Source organism: Helianthus annuus, chromosome 6, assembly GCF_002127325.2.
Source record: "Helianthus annuus cultivar XRQ/B chromosome 6, HanXRQr2.0-SUNRISE, whole genome shotgun sequence".
In the NCBI taxonomy this organism is placed as follows: Eukaryota; Viridiplantae; Streptophyta; class Magnoliopsida; order Asterales; family Asteraceae; genus Helianthus; species Helianthus annuus.
In genome coordinates, this window is record NC_035438.2 from 72615434 (window position 1) to 72634765 (window position 19332).

The 19332-nt window shown below is 39.0% G+C and overlaps 1 protein-coding gene across 1 annotated transcript; it reads left to right on the forward strand.

Annotated features, from left to right (window-relative positions):
- The first annotated feature begins 6670 nt into the window (after window positions 1-6670).
- On the forward strand, window positions 6671-19088 carry LOC110874817 (serine carboxypeptidase-like 16). Its single transcript, XM_022123227.2, has 7 exons — window positions 6671-6847; window positions 6932-7006; window positions 17855-17926; window positions 18007-18155; window positions 18445-18558; window positions 18658-18712; window positions 18905-19088. Exons 1-7 carry the CDS (start codon window positions 6746-6748, stop codon window positions 18974-18976), a joined length of 639 nt encoding a protein of 212 aa, XP_021978919.1. The 5' UTR covers window positions 6671-6745; the 3' UTR covers window positions 18977-19088.
- The last annotated feature ends 244 nt before the right edge of the window (window positions 19089-19332 follow it).

The following is a 19332-nucleotide window of genomic DNA, read 5'->3' on the forward strand; positions in this document are numbered from 1 at the left end:
AAAGCATTATTCTAGGTTTGAAAGTTTGCCATATTTAGTTTAAGAGTTGGATATCAAGAAAATATTAGCAGTTGATCTTTTGAAAATGATTTATTCAATCTGCTCTGATACCAATTGTTGATCCCAGATAGAGATACCCAAATACTTAATATGGCAAGTGATTTCAACAAGTAGGAAAATATTGTGCGGAACTAGAAATCAAACTTTCAAGAAACAACTTATAGACTTTTTCAACTGTATTAATGACTTTGTAAAAACAAAGTTATTAGATATTACAAAATGAATACTAAAAGAATTCTAAATGAAGGGTAATGGAGTTTGTGGTGTGTGTATTGAATGCTAAGCACAACTCATTTAACCTCCTCGGTTGACATCTCTATTTATAGAGAGTCCAGATCTGAATAAAAATTTGTTTGTTCATTATTTACTCTGCACAAAGGGATATTTTTCCATATTCATTGAATCGGTTATTGCCAACTTATTGCTTTTTGGGTTTGTGTAAGGGCTTATCTCGAAGGCAAGTAGGTCCACCAGAATTTCTTGTGACCAGCTTACCAGAATTCTGATGAACTTGATCATCAGATTTCTGGTGATCAGACTTATCAGATTCTGTTGATAAATATCAGATTTATCATCAGACTTCATCAGAAAGATCTTGTCTGATTATCTTCTTTTTCTTGATCTTCTCCTGATGCTTAGTTGAAGATGTATCTTTCTTTTCTTCTTGTCAAGATATCATGTAGGCACCTTTTTAGTGATACTCCTTGACTGTATCTTCCGCTTATGGTCAAGATTATCATCTTTTTCTTCCATACTTACATTTAAAGTTTCCTAACAGAATTGGAACTGGAATTAGCGCGAGAATTGAAATTTGATTTGGAATTTCGGTGTGTTTGTTTTACAAAATGGAATACAATCTAGATGGAATAGGAATATAGATTTCGTTTCTTATGTTATTGTTCAATTACAATGCTTTCATTTGTTGAAACGAACAAATTAAGAAATAGAATCTGCATTCCAATTCCCTCTAAATTCCATTCCATTCTGTGAAACGAACACTATTATATATATATTGTTGACGAAGGATGGTGAATAGTAACTTTATTTTTATAATAATATTTAGCTTTTTATTATTTTTTCTATCTAATATATTATAATAGTTTATTATTTTATTTACTATTAATAACATACTTTTAATTTTTTTCCTTTTTTAAAACCATATATTTCCTTTGCCATTTTCTTTAATAAATTTTTTCTTTATTTAGAACATATATTAATTTATCGATTAATTTGATACTTGTCACGCCCCGACCGCGTTAAAACGACGAAACCGCGATGGAAACGTCGGGGAGTGGAGCGACAGAATTATTGTTTCATAACCATGGATCAAAATTTTCGTTTTATTGAATTATTAAATATTAAACATTGTCTTTGAAATAGAAACAAACAAGTTAAACATAGTCTATCATCTTTATTAAGTCACTAAGGCCTTGTCCAGTCCTAAGTGAGCATGCATCCTAGTGGCATTCAACATCATTCAACACCACCTGAAACATATGTAAAAGTAAAGTCAGCAAAGAAATGCCGGCGAGCACATAGGTTCTGTGTGAGTATCAGATTCATGGCTCGTTTACATGTTTAAATAACTCGTACAACTTCGTTAATCGATATTAGAAAACCTTGTTTTGTAAAACATTTGTATAGCAAAATGAATAACCAAGTCAAAACAGATTGGTTATAGTTTATAAATCTCATTGCCATGAATCTTAACTCAAAACATTTGTTTAAGTAAACCACATCGTAAATCATTCTCGTAATAAAACTCGTATGGTTTATATCGTCTCGTAAACATCGTTTGTGTGACATCGTCTAAAATCGTTTGTACAAGTGAAATAAATAACGCCACGGAATGTTATATGATAAAAACACTTATATATAAGAAGTACCACCAGCGTATCTACCATGCTTTTATCACATTACACCCATCCCGTTATCTAAAGACTAACCAAAAACCAATCCTTCGTTCAATTCGTTTAACTCGTTCAATATCGTTCAATTGTTCAAAATCGTTCAATCGTTCAAAATCGTTCAAATCGTTCAAATCGTTCTAATTGTGAAAACTAACTTTTGGTCGTCTCGTTAACAACATTCAAACCGTCGTAACTCGTCCATCGTTCAACTTGTATTAACAAACCACCAAAGGGTAAGTTAACAATCATCAGGTTCAGTCGTTACCCACATAACCCCCATACATGACCATGGGTGCAGTCCGATAACGGGATTTGTCAGATCCTATGGTACCATAACCTAATACTGGTCGGCTTGGCCAAAGCTAATGAATGTCATTCGTTATGTAATTACGTCCAACAAGTTCGTTCACATTATCAAAATCGTTATTGTTTAATATAAACCATAGTATTTGTTTTTGAAATCATCGTTCAAGTATCGAAATCGTTTAACACATATGAATCACTCCAAAACAATCGAAAACAGTAAAATAGGGGAACTATGTACTCACATTGAAGTGCAAAGTATCCTTGATTAAATGAACTAGCAAAGCTCGAGTAAACCAAGGAAATCAAATAGCACATAGTAATCGGATCGCTAAGTTAATAAATCGACACCTAAATCGGAAGATCGGGTAGAATGAGGTCTCGTAAACCAAATGAGTATTGGAACTCATGTGATATGGTTTAACAAAGCCTACATTCTAAATCAAAACCTATCCTAAGTGCTTACGACCTGTTACGACCCATTAAGGTAGCTTACACTACTTTAACGCGTCGTTCGCGCAAATGCGCGTTTGAGACGCCTAACTAGTCCTATGACAAGTATTATATGCCCTAACATGTTTTAATATGTTGCATAATCAATTTAAGTGACAAAAGTTAAGTTACATATGCTTAAAATCCAATTATGCATGAAAAGGGCATTTTGGTCATTTTCCCAAGGCATATAAACTACCTATCATACAACTAATTAAACTAAGTGACCATAAGGTATAACCTCGGAAGGTTATTCCCTATTCAACTATGGTTCCTATGACAAGTATTATATGCCCTAACATGTTTTAATATGTTGCATAATCAATTTAAGTGACAAAAGTTAAGTTACATATGCTTAAAATCCAATTATGCATGAAAAGGGCATTTTGGTCATTTTCCCAAGGCATATAAACTACCTATCATACAACTAATTAAATCTAAGTGACCATAAGGTATAACCTCGGAAGGTTATTCCCTATACAACTATGGTCACAAAATATGCTTGGTCGGATCCTAACGATCGACCAAACTGGTCGGGCTCGAAAGTCTATGCGGTGGTTTAGACCGCTTGACTTACGACCCTAAACAAACACTAGACTAAAAGTGACGAGTTAAACATGTTTAACTAAGTTAGAAAACAGGTTTTGATATCAAAACAAAGTGTTTTGATACCCGAATATAGTTTCGTCTCAAAATGCGCATAAGCGGTATTTTGACCGAAACTTTGACTCGTCACTTCGACTAATCAACGTGGTAATCAGTAGGTATAGTCACAAGGGGCTATAACCATCGTGATTACGCTCACGTTGCAAAGTTCGAACGGACTTTTTGTTGACCAAATCGAGGTTAAAACAGAAAGTCAAACACTGTTTGACTTTCATGCTTTAAAATCATAAACAAGCATGAAAGAAACTTACAAAGGTCCAAGCAAGGAAGATTTGATTCAAATTGCTCAGGTATGAAGTATAGAACTCCAATTTAGAGCAGGTTTGAAATCAAGTGTGAAGAATAAATGAAGAACACATGTCTATTTATAGTAAGTTAGGATGAATGAGATCATTCCAAGTGTTTAGAAGGATCAATTTTGGCCCTACATTGTAGAACATGGTATTTAAAACAGGAGGAACCCAAAAACCAGGCCATAGTATTGATAAATTTGCCCAAAAGACCCTAGAATTGGAGCTGATTGCTGAAAATTGAACTGCTAATACTTTGGTCCCTGTCACGTGGCGCGCCAGGTAACACCTGGGCTGGCGTGTGGCTCGGGGGAGGTCAGTTCTAAGTTTCAGATTTTGGCAAAACAAGTCCCTGCATGCTTAAAACTTGATTTTCGGCACGTTTAAGCCCCGTTAACCCCACTTCAAGGCTCTAAAATGAAGTTAAAGTATAGGGAACTTAAAATATGCTTGAAAACATCTCGGATGTCAGTTTGCTTGGTCGTACGGTCGCGTTATTCGGTTAATTACGACGAAAACTCGAACGGACGTGAAATCGATCCAAATTACACGACGAATGGTATTTTTGCATTCCAATCACTAAAATAAAATATTTTAATGATTACAAAATTTTTTGGATGTCCGGATATGTTCAGAACGTAAGATATGCGCGAAAATGCAAACTTATGCATTTTTTGACGCTTTTAGTCCCTATTGATCAAATAAGTTTATTTTTGCATACTGAACCCCTCAAAGCCTATTTCTAAGCTATGTAAAGGATATTTAGGGTATGTTTAGCTCATGATCAAGTTCTGGAATGTTCGTTACTATACAAATCGGTATAGTTTCGCAGTTTGACACAATTAGTCCCTGCGACCGAATAAACTTGTTTTCGACACACCAAACCCTCCAAAACTTATTTCTAAGTTATGTAAAGGTTATTTAAGGTCTGTTAAGCCTATATCACTATTCCGGAGTGTTTTTCGCATTAAACTGATTACGTTTATGCATCAGTTTGCGTATAACTTTCCAGAAAACGATTTAAAGCTTGAAATCGAACTAGAATCAAATCGTAAAATCATCAAACACAAATACACACATATTAACACCAAAACACATCGTTTTATTGATAATTGACATTGTTTTACATCTTACATCGTACATCGTTTACAGAACACAGTTGTCACAATACTTCTTTAATAAATTATGTTTATAACTTTTTTTTCTAAAAACTTAAGCACGTAGTTGTACTTGATTTTTTCCCTAACATTCCATTATAAGTTTTGTTAAAAACGAATTTGTACTCAAAATAAAGTATTTATTTGGTATCATAAAACAAAAACAATTCGATGATAAACTAAAACGCTCTAATGGTCTGGGTTTCTAAACAACATGTTTTATTTTCAAATCACGTTTATTTTACATTATCATTTGCTCAGTTTCGCCGCAAAGCGGTCACTAATTTTGCGACAACCTTATCTTGGTCGCAAATTTTAGTCATAATTTCCTAGTTTTATAGTACTTAGAGTTAATTACACAAGTAGTCCTTACGGTTTAATCCAAGTAACACTTTTAGGAACTAACTTTTTAAAACGTTTCAAGTTTGAGATTTGTGGTTTAAATTTTATAATGAGTTTGAATTTTAAGACTAACTTTTGTTAAGTTTTATATCAATTCTAGATAAAATTACTAAAATACCTCTCTATAATGAAAGGACCATTATTGACAAAGATTTTTTTGCTTTGTATTGTAATATTCTCAATATTAGGATAAAATAAAATGAGTTCTCAAGAATCGGTGAAGATATGAGTAGAGAGAGGGTTTACTATTATTTTTTACAGAGAAATAAATTATTAATCTTTTATTTTTTAATAATTAAAGGCATTTAAGTCATTTTAGTAAAACTTAAAAGAAAACTTGCAGCTTTGAATGTTAATGCTCAAACATGTTATGGGCAAAAATCATTAAGACCATCCCTCTTATTTGTTGTGATAATAACATAGTTATCTAATGAACAGTTTCTGAGTGATCATCCCAAATTTTTGAGGAATCCATTATATATAGCAGGAATTTCTTACATTGGCATTATCGTTCCCAAAATCACTCTAGAATTATATGAAGGTAAATGATTTTTTTTTCTTTTCTTTCGTTAATTTGATGTATGGTAAATGTATAGAATTATATGCAGATGTATATGTAACCTGCCAAACATTTTTTCACTGATTGATAAGTAATGAGCGTGGGGATCAAACCGCATTCAACATTCAAGTAAACGTTAAACCTTCCTAAGTATTTTATAGAGAACATGTACAAATTTAGACCAATCATCTCTATATATATATATGTGTATATATATATATATATCTGAGATTAATTCAACTATAAAAGTTTAACATATGTCCATTAATAGGATAACTTAATATAAAAAAATCCTTTAACTATTACAATATATAATGGCATTGATATAATTTTTATTTAGAAAATGTGAGAATATCAATATCATTTTTGTTTTTACACTGTAATGTAGGGTTACATTCTTATGAGTCCTTTCACCAATAAGTTCACGGATATCAATTCAAGACTTGAATATGCTCACCGTATAGCACTCATATCAGACGATATTTATCAGGTGATCTTAGAACTTTAGTAATAAAGAAAGCCAAATTTAGATTGGTCGTTGTTATACATAAACCATTAACATGATATCCACACATCTCTTAGGTGTCATACATGGTGTATGGCAGAGCGATAAGGGGTCAAAATGGGCCGTATGATACAACGAAAAATGGTCATATGGGTCTTATGAGGGACAAATCATACAACCCGTGTGATGTTTTCATACTAACAAAGAAATGTCTATGTGACCACTGACAAGTGCATACGTCTTGTATGACTTCTTTTCTCCATGTTATACCGCTGGTTAGGCATGTATGGCTCATACAACTCATATAATGTGGCAGGTTGACTGATGTCTAAAATATACTTCACTTTTGTGACGGTGTATCTTTAACATCACTCCTTATATTACTGAATCTTATATGTAATATGACAATTTTGCAGTTAGCCGTGAACAGTTGCCATGGTAATTATGTAGACATTAATTCCGCAAACTCAGCATGTTTAAATAGTCTGCAAAGCTATGAAGAGGTGAGAATTATTATTTATGCACACAAGTATCAAAACATATAAACTTCGTGAAAATAATATAATGCTAGAAATTTCAACTTGCAGTGCACAAGCCATATTAATTTGGAAAACATTTTGAAACCATTTTGTGACGAAAATGATCCCGCACTAGATTGTGAAGTAATATCTCTCTCTCTCTCTCACTCTCTCACACACACACTCACTTTCTGAGTTTGAATTTTGGTAGATGCACATATGGTTGTTTCTTGCCTATTTGACCTTGCTTATTATAAAGTAAATACTTTCTTACCGACTTTTTGAGGTTATTGAGAATGCTTTTATATGTGTGTGTCTATATATATATTGGGTGTGGTTCTAGAGAGAACACTAGTATATTTGTGAACTGAGTGAATATTTAGCGTTCTCAAGATAACCCTCCCCTATATATATATATATATATATATATACATATTTCTTATTTCTTATTTCTTGACAATACACTAGTGTATAATATTTCAAACTATGCACAGTAATAGCTTGAAATATTATACACAAGTGTATTATCAAGAAATAAGAAATATGACATTGCATCAGTAATTGTTATTCAGATTAGGAAAAAAAATTAAAAAAAAAATTATTAATAAAATGTTGCGTTTTTAAAGGAATTTTTTTTTTAAAAAAAATTGTGTGTTTTTATAGGGGTGAGCATATATCGGGTCGGACCGAAAAAACTGAGTCCGAAATGATAATTGACCATAACTAACTCGATTTGTAGTTGTGACACTCGAGGTTTTTCCGAACGATCACCTTGTAATATTTTGTGTATATGATTATTATTAAATGAAAACGTGATCCTTTGTGCATTTTATGTGTTGTATGTATTATATATGTAGTATAGATATATAATAGAGCCGAGACCACGACCCGAGACCATGACTCGCAACCGGGCGGTTGCGAGTGGGCCACTCGGTCTCGAGTGGGCCGTTGAGCCGAAACCGGTTTGGGCCGAAACCCCCAAGCCCAACCCGAAACATCCCCTTGTATATATATCCCACCTTTCCCCCACTTCTTCCATTTTACACACACAAACACTCCTCAAACTCTCTCAACTAGAAACCCTCAACAACACACCCCAATCCCTTCCTATTTTCGGTTCAAGCAAAGATCCCGGACAAGAAACTCGGTCAAGACTATCACTCGGACATTCCATCTTCTTGGTTCTCTTTTCTTTGTTTTCGGCTCCTCCTTTCATAACCGGTTAGTGCTATCTTGTGGGTTATCTTTTGTGTATAAGATGTATGTATGTTGTATGAACTAAGAAATGGTTGGTTAGTAGTTTATGCATGATTATTAGGATGTTTTGTAAAGTTTGTGAATATGTGTTAACATGACTAAAAATGACATGATATTGGTAGTTTACAAGTGTTCATAGCCAACTACACTATGCTTCTTTGTTTCTTGCAAGAATGATGATGTTTAGCATAAGATTTTCGGCTATAATGTATGTTTTCTTGTTTAGCATCAAGATCTTGTTAAATGTGTGATTTTCGGTTCATAAATATGTGTTTATATTGGCATGAAAACCCTAGAAAAATATGAAGATAGGATGAACTTGTTTGAATATGGCTTGAAGATGTAAAAATGGCAAAGTTTGATCTATCTTTACTAGTATTCAGCTTTGGCAAAGTGTTAGTGAAACCTTATTGGTAGTTTCCTAAAATGGGCCTGAATTCTTGGTACAAAAGGGACTGATGCACCTGCATCATCACGTGTACATGAAAGTGACAGGTTACGACTCGCAACGACAGCCTTCCGACTCGAAACCGCACCGTTGCGACTCGCAACCAAAGCATGACAAGTCGAAACCACGTGATTGCGACTCGAGACTACGTCGGTTGCGACTCGCAACCACAGCATGATGACTCGAGACCACGGTTACGACTCGCAACCACAACGTGACAAGCCGAAACCACCTGGTTGCGACTCGAGACCAGCTGGTTGCGAGTGGGCTGTTCATTTTGGTTACTGGGCCCATATGTGTTTAACTTGGGCTATCTGTTGACTGGATTACGTGTTGCTGTTGACTGCTTAATTTCTTAGGCCGGCCCAGTAACCCACTGTTTACTTATATGCTTGATACGTGTTAGTTATGTGTAAGTTTTTTTTACGTGAATGCCTGTATACCGAACCTGACCTATACCGGTAACCATGTTAGGACGTGGTGACCAACGTGATTGACAAGTAACCTTAACCTACCGAGCAACCCAAGGTGAGTTCACAACTTAAAAGCATGCGTCCCGGTGGTTTGGGACACGAGACTAACAACCCTATCCCCTGGTAAAAGGGGATACCATTTACATACCTTCCCTAGTCATTGGGAACAAAACTTACTTTTCCTTCCCGGGTATTGGGAAACCTTTTGGTTAATTACTGTTTATACGGATTGCAACTAACGGCACTAAACGAAACTCTATCACTCAAGTCCCTACTACAAATACCGATTAGTCGCCGGGTTAGGCGAGCGGGTTATTAGTTGATAGCGCTATTTAGGTGTTTACCAGCCTCACACCGTGCCCTGGTTTGGGACGGGCGTGAACTAATGTACTCAGAAATCCGTCAATGATGATAGAACATTGACATCGGGGCATCCTGCGGATACGCAACGGTTACCTAGTGTTCGGTATTGGAAAAACAGTTTAGTCGCTAACTTTTGGGGTAGCTCCCCAGGGCATGTATAAACGGATAAATTAACCGGTGAAACAATGTTTTTGGTAATTAAAACTGGACAACTAGTGGACTCACTCAGCATTATTGTTGACCCCCTTACTGCATGCTTTGCAGGTAACCCGTGACGATGGAGCTTGCTGCTTGGGAACGTGTAGTGTTTGTTCACCCTTGTGTTGGGTGTTACCTTATTTTGAATCATGAACTTTGTTTTAAACTACCTTACTTATGCTTCCGCTACTTATTACTGTTTTGAACTTAAAACTTTAAACTCGGAACTTAATATTTGCTAAGCTTATGAATAGTAAGTATTACTTTTGTTATCAACTTAAGTATTCGGTATAATTGGTGGCTGGAATCCTGGTCAGTCACGCCCTCGAAGCGGGTGTTATCCGCAGGTGGATTTTGGGGGTGTGACAGATTGGTATCAGAGCCATTGGTTATAGTGAACTTGGTTTTAAAAAGGAAAAATCTTTTTGGAGAAAACCAGACTATAACCCGTGACTCGTAACGACACTACACTCCAAGTGCAAGGCTCGACACATTTGACCTCATAGCTCGGACCAGTGTTTACTTGTTTGCTTTATGTTTCCTGTTATGCTATACGTACTAGTGTGCCTAAACTAGATAGATACACCTCTCTCTCCTATCTCATTCTCGCTACCTTACGGCATCACACTCATACTGTGTTTTCTGGTTATGAAGACAATGAGTGGACGCGGAAGAGGAAACATTAACATGACGCAGGCTCAGTTCACTAACCTGCTCAACACAGTGGCTGCGGCTTTTGCAGCTCACCCTTTAGGTAAGCTCGTTGTTTTAGGATGTTTAGGTCCTACCGCCACATCGACTTTTCGCCTCTAAACCTATACGTTTCGCTTCTCACCCTATAGGTCAGCATGCACCTGCGCAACCACCAGTGTGTACTTTCAAAACTTTCATGGATTGCAAGCCTCTCCCTTTCAACGGCACTGAGGGTGCCATAGGTCTTCTGCATTGGATTGAGAAAATTGAAGCTGTTTTTGCTGTTTGCGAGTGTCCCCCTGCGAACTGGGTGAAGTTTGCTACTGCTACGCTTGAAGGAAGCGCGCTTTCTTGGTGGAAGGCGCAGATTCAGATGTTTGGTTTGGAAACTGCAAATGCTACGGCATGGGAGGATTTCAAGGATATGATTAAGGACGAATACTGTCACCGGGATGACATCCACAAGCTTGAGAATGAGTACTATGAACTCAAGATGGTTGGGTCGGAAATTGAAACTTACACCAAGTTGTCCAATGACTATGCTGCTCTTTGCCCGAACATGTCTCGACCAATGTACCGAAGGATCGAACTGTACATCAAGGGTTTGGCTCCAGAGATTCGAAGCCATGTAACTTCAGCCAACCACACTACCATTCAGCCGATTGTTCGACTTGCTCACAAACTTACAGATCAGGCCGTAGAAGAGGGCCGGTTGCCCAAAAGGATTAGTGCCACTGTTGGAACTTCTAGTGACAGCAAGCGTAAGTGGGAAGGAAGTCAAAGCAAGGATGCTAACCCCACTCAGGCCCCAGCACAGCAAAGGAAAACTGAAAACAGCAAAGGCACCCAGCAACAGGGTGGCTACCGGGGAAGCTACCCAAAGTGCAACAAGTGTAACAGACACCACCATGGGACGTGTAACAAGGGCCAGTGTCAGCGATGCCACAAGATGGGGCACGAAGCCAAGGATTGTAGAAGTCAGTTCCCAGCTAGACAGAATCAGCAACAACCCCAACAGCAACAGCAGCAGGGAAACAACCGGGCATGTTTTAAGTGTGGAGCTGAGGGACACTTTAAGAAGGATTGCCCTGAACTGAATCAGAACCGCAACAATAATCAGGGAGCTGGGAACAACAATCAGAACAACAATGCTGGGAATGGTGCTAGAGGAAGAGCTTTCGTGATTGGAGCTGGTGAAGCAAGGAATGACCCCAATGTCGTGGCGGGTAAGTTCCTACTCGATGATCGTTATGTTTCTGTGTTATTTGATTCCGGTGCCGATGCTAGTTATGTATCCCTACGTATTAGTAAGAAGCTTAAGCGTCCGCTTTCGTTACTAAGTTCTCCTCATGTCGTCGAGTTAGCTAATGGTAGAAACATCGAGGCCTCACACGTTGTCAAGGGTTGCAAACTAGAGTTGTCTGGTCAGACATTTAGTATCGACCTTTTCCCTGTTACTCTTGGAAGCTTCGACGTCGTTATTGGTATGGATTGGTTATCCAAGCATCGCGCTGAGATCCTTTGTCAAGAGAAAGCAGTTCGTATTCCTCGCCGTTCTGGCAAACCCCTCATTGTACAAGGTGGCAAAGGCGGAGAAGTCTCAGGCGTTATCTCGTTCTTGAAGGCCCAGAAGTGTTTACGGAAAGGGCACACCGCTATCTTGGCACTTGTTACCAACACGCAGGAAAAGGAAAAGAGGATTGAAGACTTTCCAGTAGTACGCGACTATCCCGAGGTATTTCCTGAGGAATTACCTGGACTCCCTCCCCATCGTCAGGTCGAATTCCAAATCGAGCTAGCTCCCGGAGCAGCGCCTATAGCTCGTGCGCCTTATCGACTAGCCCCCGCAGAATTGAAGGAACTCTCGACGCAACTACAAGAACTATTGGATAAAGGATTTATCCGCCCTAGTTCATCACCCTGGGGAGCACCGGTACTCTTTGTTAAGAAGAAGGATGGCACGTTCCGAATGTGCATTGACTATCGTGAGTTGAACAAGGTTACCATCAAGAATCGTTACCCTCTCCCTCGAATCGACGATTTGTTTGATCAACTGCAAGGATCGAGCTACTACTCTAAGATTGACCTGCGATCCGGCTACCATCAGTTAAGGGTCCGTAACGAAGACATCTCCAAAACTGCATTCAGAACTCGTTATGGTCATTATGAATTCCTCGTTATGCCCTTTGGAATGACCAACGCCCCTGCAGTGTTCATGGATCTTATGAACCGAGTATGCAAACCCTACCTCGACAAGTTCGTGATCGTGTTTATAGACGACATCTTGATCTACTCGAAAAGTCAGGAAGAGCATGAACAGCATCTACGCCTTATCCTCGAACTCCTCCGCAATGAGCAACTGTATGCCAAGTTCTCGAAATGCGACTTCTGGCTTCGAGAAGTTCATTTCCTTGGGCACGTGGTTAACAAGGATGGAATCCACGTCGACCCAGCTAAGATCGACTCTATAAAGAATTGGCCTACCCCTAAGACTCCGACTGAAGTTCGCCAATTCTTGGGATTGGCAGGCTACTACCGCAGATTTATTCAGGGATTCTCAAAGATTGCTCAACCCCTCACTACACTCACTCAGAAAGGCGTCACCTACAAGTGGAATGAAGCACAGGAATCTGCTTTTCAGAGGCTTAAGGATAACCTCTGCAGTGCTCCTATTCTCTCGTTACCTGAAGGCACTGACGACTTTGTGGTCTACTGCGATGCGTCTATTCATGGACTCGGTTGTGTGTTGATGCAACGCGAGAAAGTTATTGCTTACGCCTCTCGACAACTTAAGACACATGAAAGGAACTACACAACACACGACTTGGAACTGGGAGCAGTGATATTTGCGCTTAAGATATGGAGACATTACTTGTACGGTACCAAGTGCACCATTTACACCGATCACAGGAGTCTCGAGCATATCTTTAAGCAGAAGGAATTAAACATGCGTCAACGTCGATGGGTTGAACTTCTGAATGACTACGAGTGCGCCATCAAGTATCATCCGGGCAAGGCCAATGTCGTGGCAGACGCCCTCAGCCGAAAGGACACTATACCACGGCGCGTGCGAGCATTACAACTTACCATCCAGTCTAGTCTCCCTACCCAGATCCGAAATGCTCAGGTTGAAGCTCTGAAGCCGGAAAACATCAGGGCTGAGTCCCTGCGAGGATCAAGACAACAGCTAGAACAGAAAGAGGACGGCGCCTACTATGTGGCAGGGCGCATTTGGGTCCCACTTTACGGAGACCTACGAGAGCTTGTGATGGACGAAGCCCATAAGTCCCGTTATTCAGTACATCCTGGTGCAGATAAGATGTACCACGACTTGAAAACCACATACTGGTGGCCTGGCATGAAAGCCCACATAGCGGCCTATGTTGGCAAATGTTTGACCTGCGCAAGAGTCAAGATCGAGTATCAGAAACCAGCAGGCCTACTACAGCAACCCGAAATCCCGAAATGGAAATGGGAACAGATTTCCATGGATTTTGTTACAGGGCTACCTAGATCCCAACGTGGGAATGATACTATCTGGGTGATAGTAGATCGATTGACTAAGTCTGCACACTTTCTGGCCATTAAGGAAACAGACAAGTTCTCAACCTTGGCAGAAATCTATTTAAAGGAAGTAGTCTCCAGGCACGGGGTGCCAATTTCTATTATTTCCGACCGAGACGCTCGTTTTACTTCCGAGTTGTGGCAAGCTATGCACAAATGTTTTGGCTCACGTTTGGACATGAGCACCGCTTATCACCCGCAAACGGATGGGCAGTCTGAACGCACCATCCAAACCTTGGAAGACATGCTTAGAGCATGTGTGATCGATTTTGGCAAGAACTGGGAGAAGCATCTACCGTTGGTGGAATTCTCCTACAATAACAGCTACCACACTAGCATTCAGGCGGCACCTTTTGAGGCATTGTACGGTCGTAAATGCCGATCACCTCTCTGCTGGGCGGAAGTTGGTGATAGTCAACTCACAGGCCCAGAACTAGTGGTGGATACAACGGAAAAGATTTCCCAGATCAGGCAACGCATGGCGGCAGCTCGTGACCGTCAGAAAAGCTACGCTGACAAGCGTAAGAGACCATTAGAATTCCAGGTCGGGGACCGGGTTCTACTTAAAGTCTCACCCTGGAAGGGTGTGGTTCGTTTTGGTAAACGAGGCAAGCTGAATCCACGGTATGTTGGACCGTTCGAAATTACCGAGAAAATCGGTAAGGTTGCTTATAGATTGAACCTGCCTGCAGAGCTGAGTGCAGTGCACAATGTTTTTCACGTGTCTAACCTGAAGAAGTGTTTGTCGGATGAAACACTTGTGATTCCTTTTAAGGAACTGACGATCGATGAACAGCTACACTTTACTGAGGAACCGATTGAGATCACGGATCGAGAAATCAAAACCCTCAAACGTAGCCAGATACCCCTTGTGCGAGTTCGTTGGAACTCACGGCGCGGCCCAGAGTTTACCTGGGAGCGGGAGGACCAGATGAAGTCCAAGTATCCCCAGTTATTCCCAAACGAAAACCCCAGCACTGAAGCTACAACCGAATTTCGGGACGAAATTCCAAACTAACGGGGGGATGATGTGACACCCCGTTGAAACACGCTAGCTTGGCAGTGGCTGCTTCAACTTTCGGGACGAAAGTTCTTAAAACTTGGGGATAATGTGACACTCGAGGTTTTTCCGAACGATCACCTTGTAATATTTTGTGTATATGATTATTATTAAATGAAAACGTGATCCTTTGTGCATTTTATGTGTTGTATGTATTATATATGTAGTATAGATATATAATAGAGCCGAGACCACGACCCGAGACCATGACTCGCAACCGGGCGGTTGCGAGTGGGCCACTCGGTCTCGAGTGGGCCGTTGAGCCGAAACCGGTTTGGGCCGAAACCCCCAAGCCCAACCCGAAACATCCCCTTGTATATATATCCCACCTTTCCCCCACTTCTTCCATTTTACACACACAAACACTCCTCAAACTCTCTCAACTAGAAACCCTCAACAACACACCCCAATCCCTTCCTATTTTCGGTTCAAGCAAAGATCCCGGACAAGAAACTCGGTCAAGACTATCACTCGGACATTCCATCTTCTTGGTTCTCTTTTCTTTGTTTTCGGCTCCTCCTTTCATAACCGGTTAGTGCTATCTTGTGGGTTATCTTTTGTGTATAAGATGTATGTATGTTGTATGAACTAAGAAATGGTTGGTTAGTAGTTTATGCATGATTATTAGGATGTTTTGTAAAGTTTGTGAATATGTGTTAACATGACTAAAAATGACATGATATTGGTAGTTTACAAGTGTTCATAGCCAACTACACTATGCTTCTTTGTTTCTTGCAAGAATGATGATGTTTAGCATAAGATTTTCGGCTATAATGTATGTTTTCTTGTTTAGCATCAAGATCTTGTTAAATGTGTGATTTTCGGTTCATAAATATGTGTTTATATTGGCATGAAAACCCTAGAAAAATATGAAGATAGGATGAACTTGTTTGAATATGGCTTGAAGATGTAAAAATGGCAAAGTTTGATCTATCTTTACTAGTATTCAGCTTTGGCAAAGTGTTAGTGAAACCTTATTGGTAGTTTCCTAAAATGGGCCTGAATTCTTGGTACAAAAGGGACTGATGCACCTGCATCATCACGTGTACATGAAAGTGACAGGTTACGACTCGCAACGACAGCCTTCCGACTCGAAACCGCACCGTTGCGACTCGCAACCAAAGCATGACAAGTCGAAACCACGTGATTGCGACTCGAGACTACGTCGGTTGCGACTCGCAACCACAGCATGATGACTCGAGACCACGGTTACGACTCGCAACCACAACGTGACAAGCCGAAACCACCTGGTTGCGACTCGAGACCAGCTGGTTGCGAGTGGGCTGTTCATTTTGGTTACTGGGCCCATATGTGTTTAACTTGGGCTATCTGTTGACTGGATTACGTGTTGCTGTTGACTGCTTAATTTCTTAGGCCGGCCCAGTAACCCACTGTTTACTTATATGCTTGATACGTGTTAGTTATGTGTAAGTTTTTTTTACGTGAATGCCTGTATACCGAACCTGACCTATACCGGTAACCATGTTAGGACGTGGTGACCAACGTGATTGACAAGTAACCTTAACCTACCGAGCAACCCAAGGTGAGTTCACAACTTAAAAGCATGCGTCCCGGTGGTTTGGGACACGAGACTAACAACCCTATCCCCTGGTAAAAGGGGATACCATTTACATACCTTCCCTAGTCATTGGGAACAAAACTTACTTTTCCTTCCCGGGTATTGGGAAACCTTTTGGTTAATTACTGTTTATACGGATTGCAACTAACGGCACTAAACGAAACTCTATCACTCAAGTCCCTACTACAAATACCGATTAGTCGCCGGGTTAGGCGAGCGGGTTATTAGTTGATAGCGCTATTTAGGTGTTTACCAGCCTCACACCGTGCCCTGGTTTGGGACGGGCGTGAACTAATGTACTCAGAAATCCGTCAATGATGATAGAACATTGACATCGGGGCATCCTGCGGATACGCAACGGTTACCTAGTGTTCGGTATTGGAAAAACAGTTTAGTCGCTAACTTTTGGGGTAGCTCCCCAGGGCATGTATAAACGGATAAATTAACCGGTGAAACAATGTTTTTGGTAATTAAAACTGGACAACTAGTGGACTCACTCAGCATTATTGTTGACCCCCTTACTGCATGCTTTGCAGGTAACCCGTGACGATGGAGCTTGCTGCTTGGGAACGTGTAGTGTTTGTTCACCCTTGTGTTGGGTGTTACCTTATTTTGAATCATGAACTTTGTTTTAAACTACCTTACTTATGCTTCCGCTACTTATTACTGTTTTGAACTTAAAACTTTAAACTCGGAACTTAATATTTGCTAAGCTTATGAATAGTAAGTATTACTTTTGTTATCAACTTAAGTATTCGGTATAATTGGTGGCTGGAATCCTGGTCAGTCACGCCCTCGAAGCGGGTGTTATCCGCAGGTGGATTTTGGGGGTGTGACAGTAGTATATAGGTTTTTTCCGGTTCTATTATTGGGCATGTTTTCAGGTTCGGGTCGGTTCTGGTCCGAAAACACTAGTAACCGAGTAACAACCTGCTGGACCGAAATTAACAATCTGCAGTAGACATTATATGTATATACATATACATATACATACACTAACTAGTTTTAAATTTGGGATAAATGAATTCTGTTTCTTATTGTTTAGCTTTACATATTGAGTTTTGATACTTCCACCATAAACTTAATAGTAAAATACCAAACTGCCCTTTAGTAAATAGGCAATCAATATCTAAAGGGATTAAACCATTTCCTTGGAGTAACGTAAAATGAAATGGGAAAGAAAGGTTGATGTAACACTTAGATAGAGTTAAAATGAGTTAAAGTATAACAAAGGCCTAATAAACAATACCAAATAACCTCTAAAACTGTTATGAGTTTTTTTGTTGTTTTTCTTTTCCCATTTTCTGTGTTTGCAACAAATCTAATGAAGCTGAAGCATTCAACTTGATCATTTCAGGGTGATTTTAACAAGGTCATAAATAAATGGGCGAACACCGAAGTTGTACGACAAGCTCTCAACATTCGTCAAGTACGCATCATTAGTATTTTCATGCAGATATAATTGAACCTGAACTATCATTATGTGTCATTATATAATTGTTTTCTCAGGGAACAGTTGGAAAATGGGAATCGATCAACAATACCTTGCATTACCAACAAGGAAAGAATGACACATTATGTTATTCTTATGATATCTTTAGTAGTTTTTCCCACCATAAGGAACTTTCTAGTAAAAAATGTAGAGCTTTGATTATGAGGTAATGCAACATTGCTTCCCATCCAAGTTCTAATAATTTTTTTAACCGTAAACATCCCCCTCCCACCTGTAATCTACTTCTAAAATGTACTTATTGCCCACTTTGGTGGGTACAAATACCTAGTGCCGCTAAGGACAAGAGGCCATCAGCTCTATTATGAAAATTTTGAACCCCGAAAAAAGTGGACCCCATTGAAAAAAATTCCTGCGTCCGCCACTGAGCTCTAATACAGTTATTATCCGATATATTAGGTTAAACGTGTGCATATAATGTTTTTATTAATTGACAGTGGTGATCATGATTTAACATTTCCATATGTTGGGGTTGAGCAATGGATAACGTCTCTCAATGTGCAAGTTGAAGTGCCATGGAAACCGTTTTACATTGATGGTCAAGTTGGAGGGTGAGATAGAGCTCAATGCAGTATATTTAATTTGTGGATCTTCCTTTTATATATCATTTAAAACGAAAATTGGACATAAGTAAAGGAAACTGAACTTAGATATATAACAAAATATGCCCAAAACGATTATTCATTGACATTTGCTACGGTTAAGGTTAGAAAAAATCATCACCAGTTTTAGTTATTGAATTCAAGTTTTTATTTCTTATTTTGAAACCATACAATAAATTGAATTCAGGTTTTATTTCTTATTTTGAAACCGTGTTCTCTAGAAATACTCAAGAAACTATACGTGTATGATCAATTTTAACGAATATAAAAGATGTTTTTATGCAATGGTGTACAGGGCGCAGGACATACAATTCCACATGACAAGCCTAGGCAAACCATGGTATTAACTCAAGAGTGGTTTTCCTAACAAACGTATTCAAGCGATTCTTAGATGAAATAAGATGAGTAGTTACTCATCATCACCAAATATGTAATTGAAGAAAAATGGTCATATATATATATATGCAAACTTTGTGCTTTATATTTATTGTCATCTAGTATGTACCTTAACCTTTATTTGTTGGACGAGAGGCTGTGAAAAGTATACTTTATAAGAGTTACAGGTATTATTGAGAAATCAAGACCATTTATTTATTTTAAATTTTGTAACGTTTACGTGATAATGACATTTTGCATTATGATTCATTTACTGTTACTTTGTGAAGGGATGATGAACTTGGTTTTTTTTCCTAAGTTCACTGAAGAATTATTGCTAATTTTGCT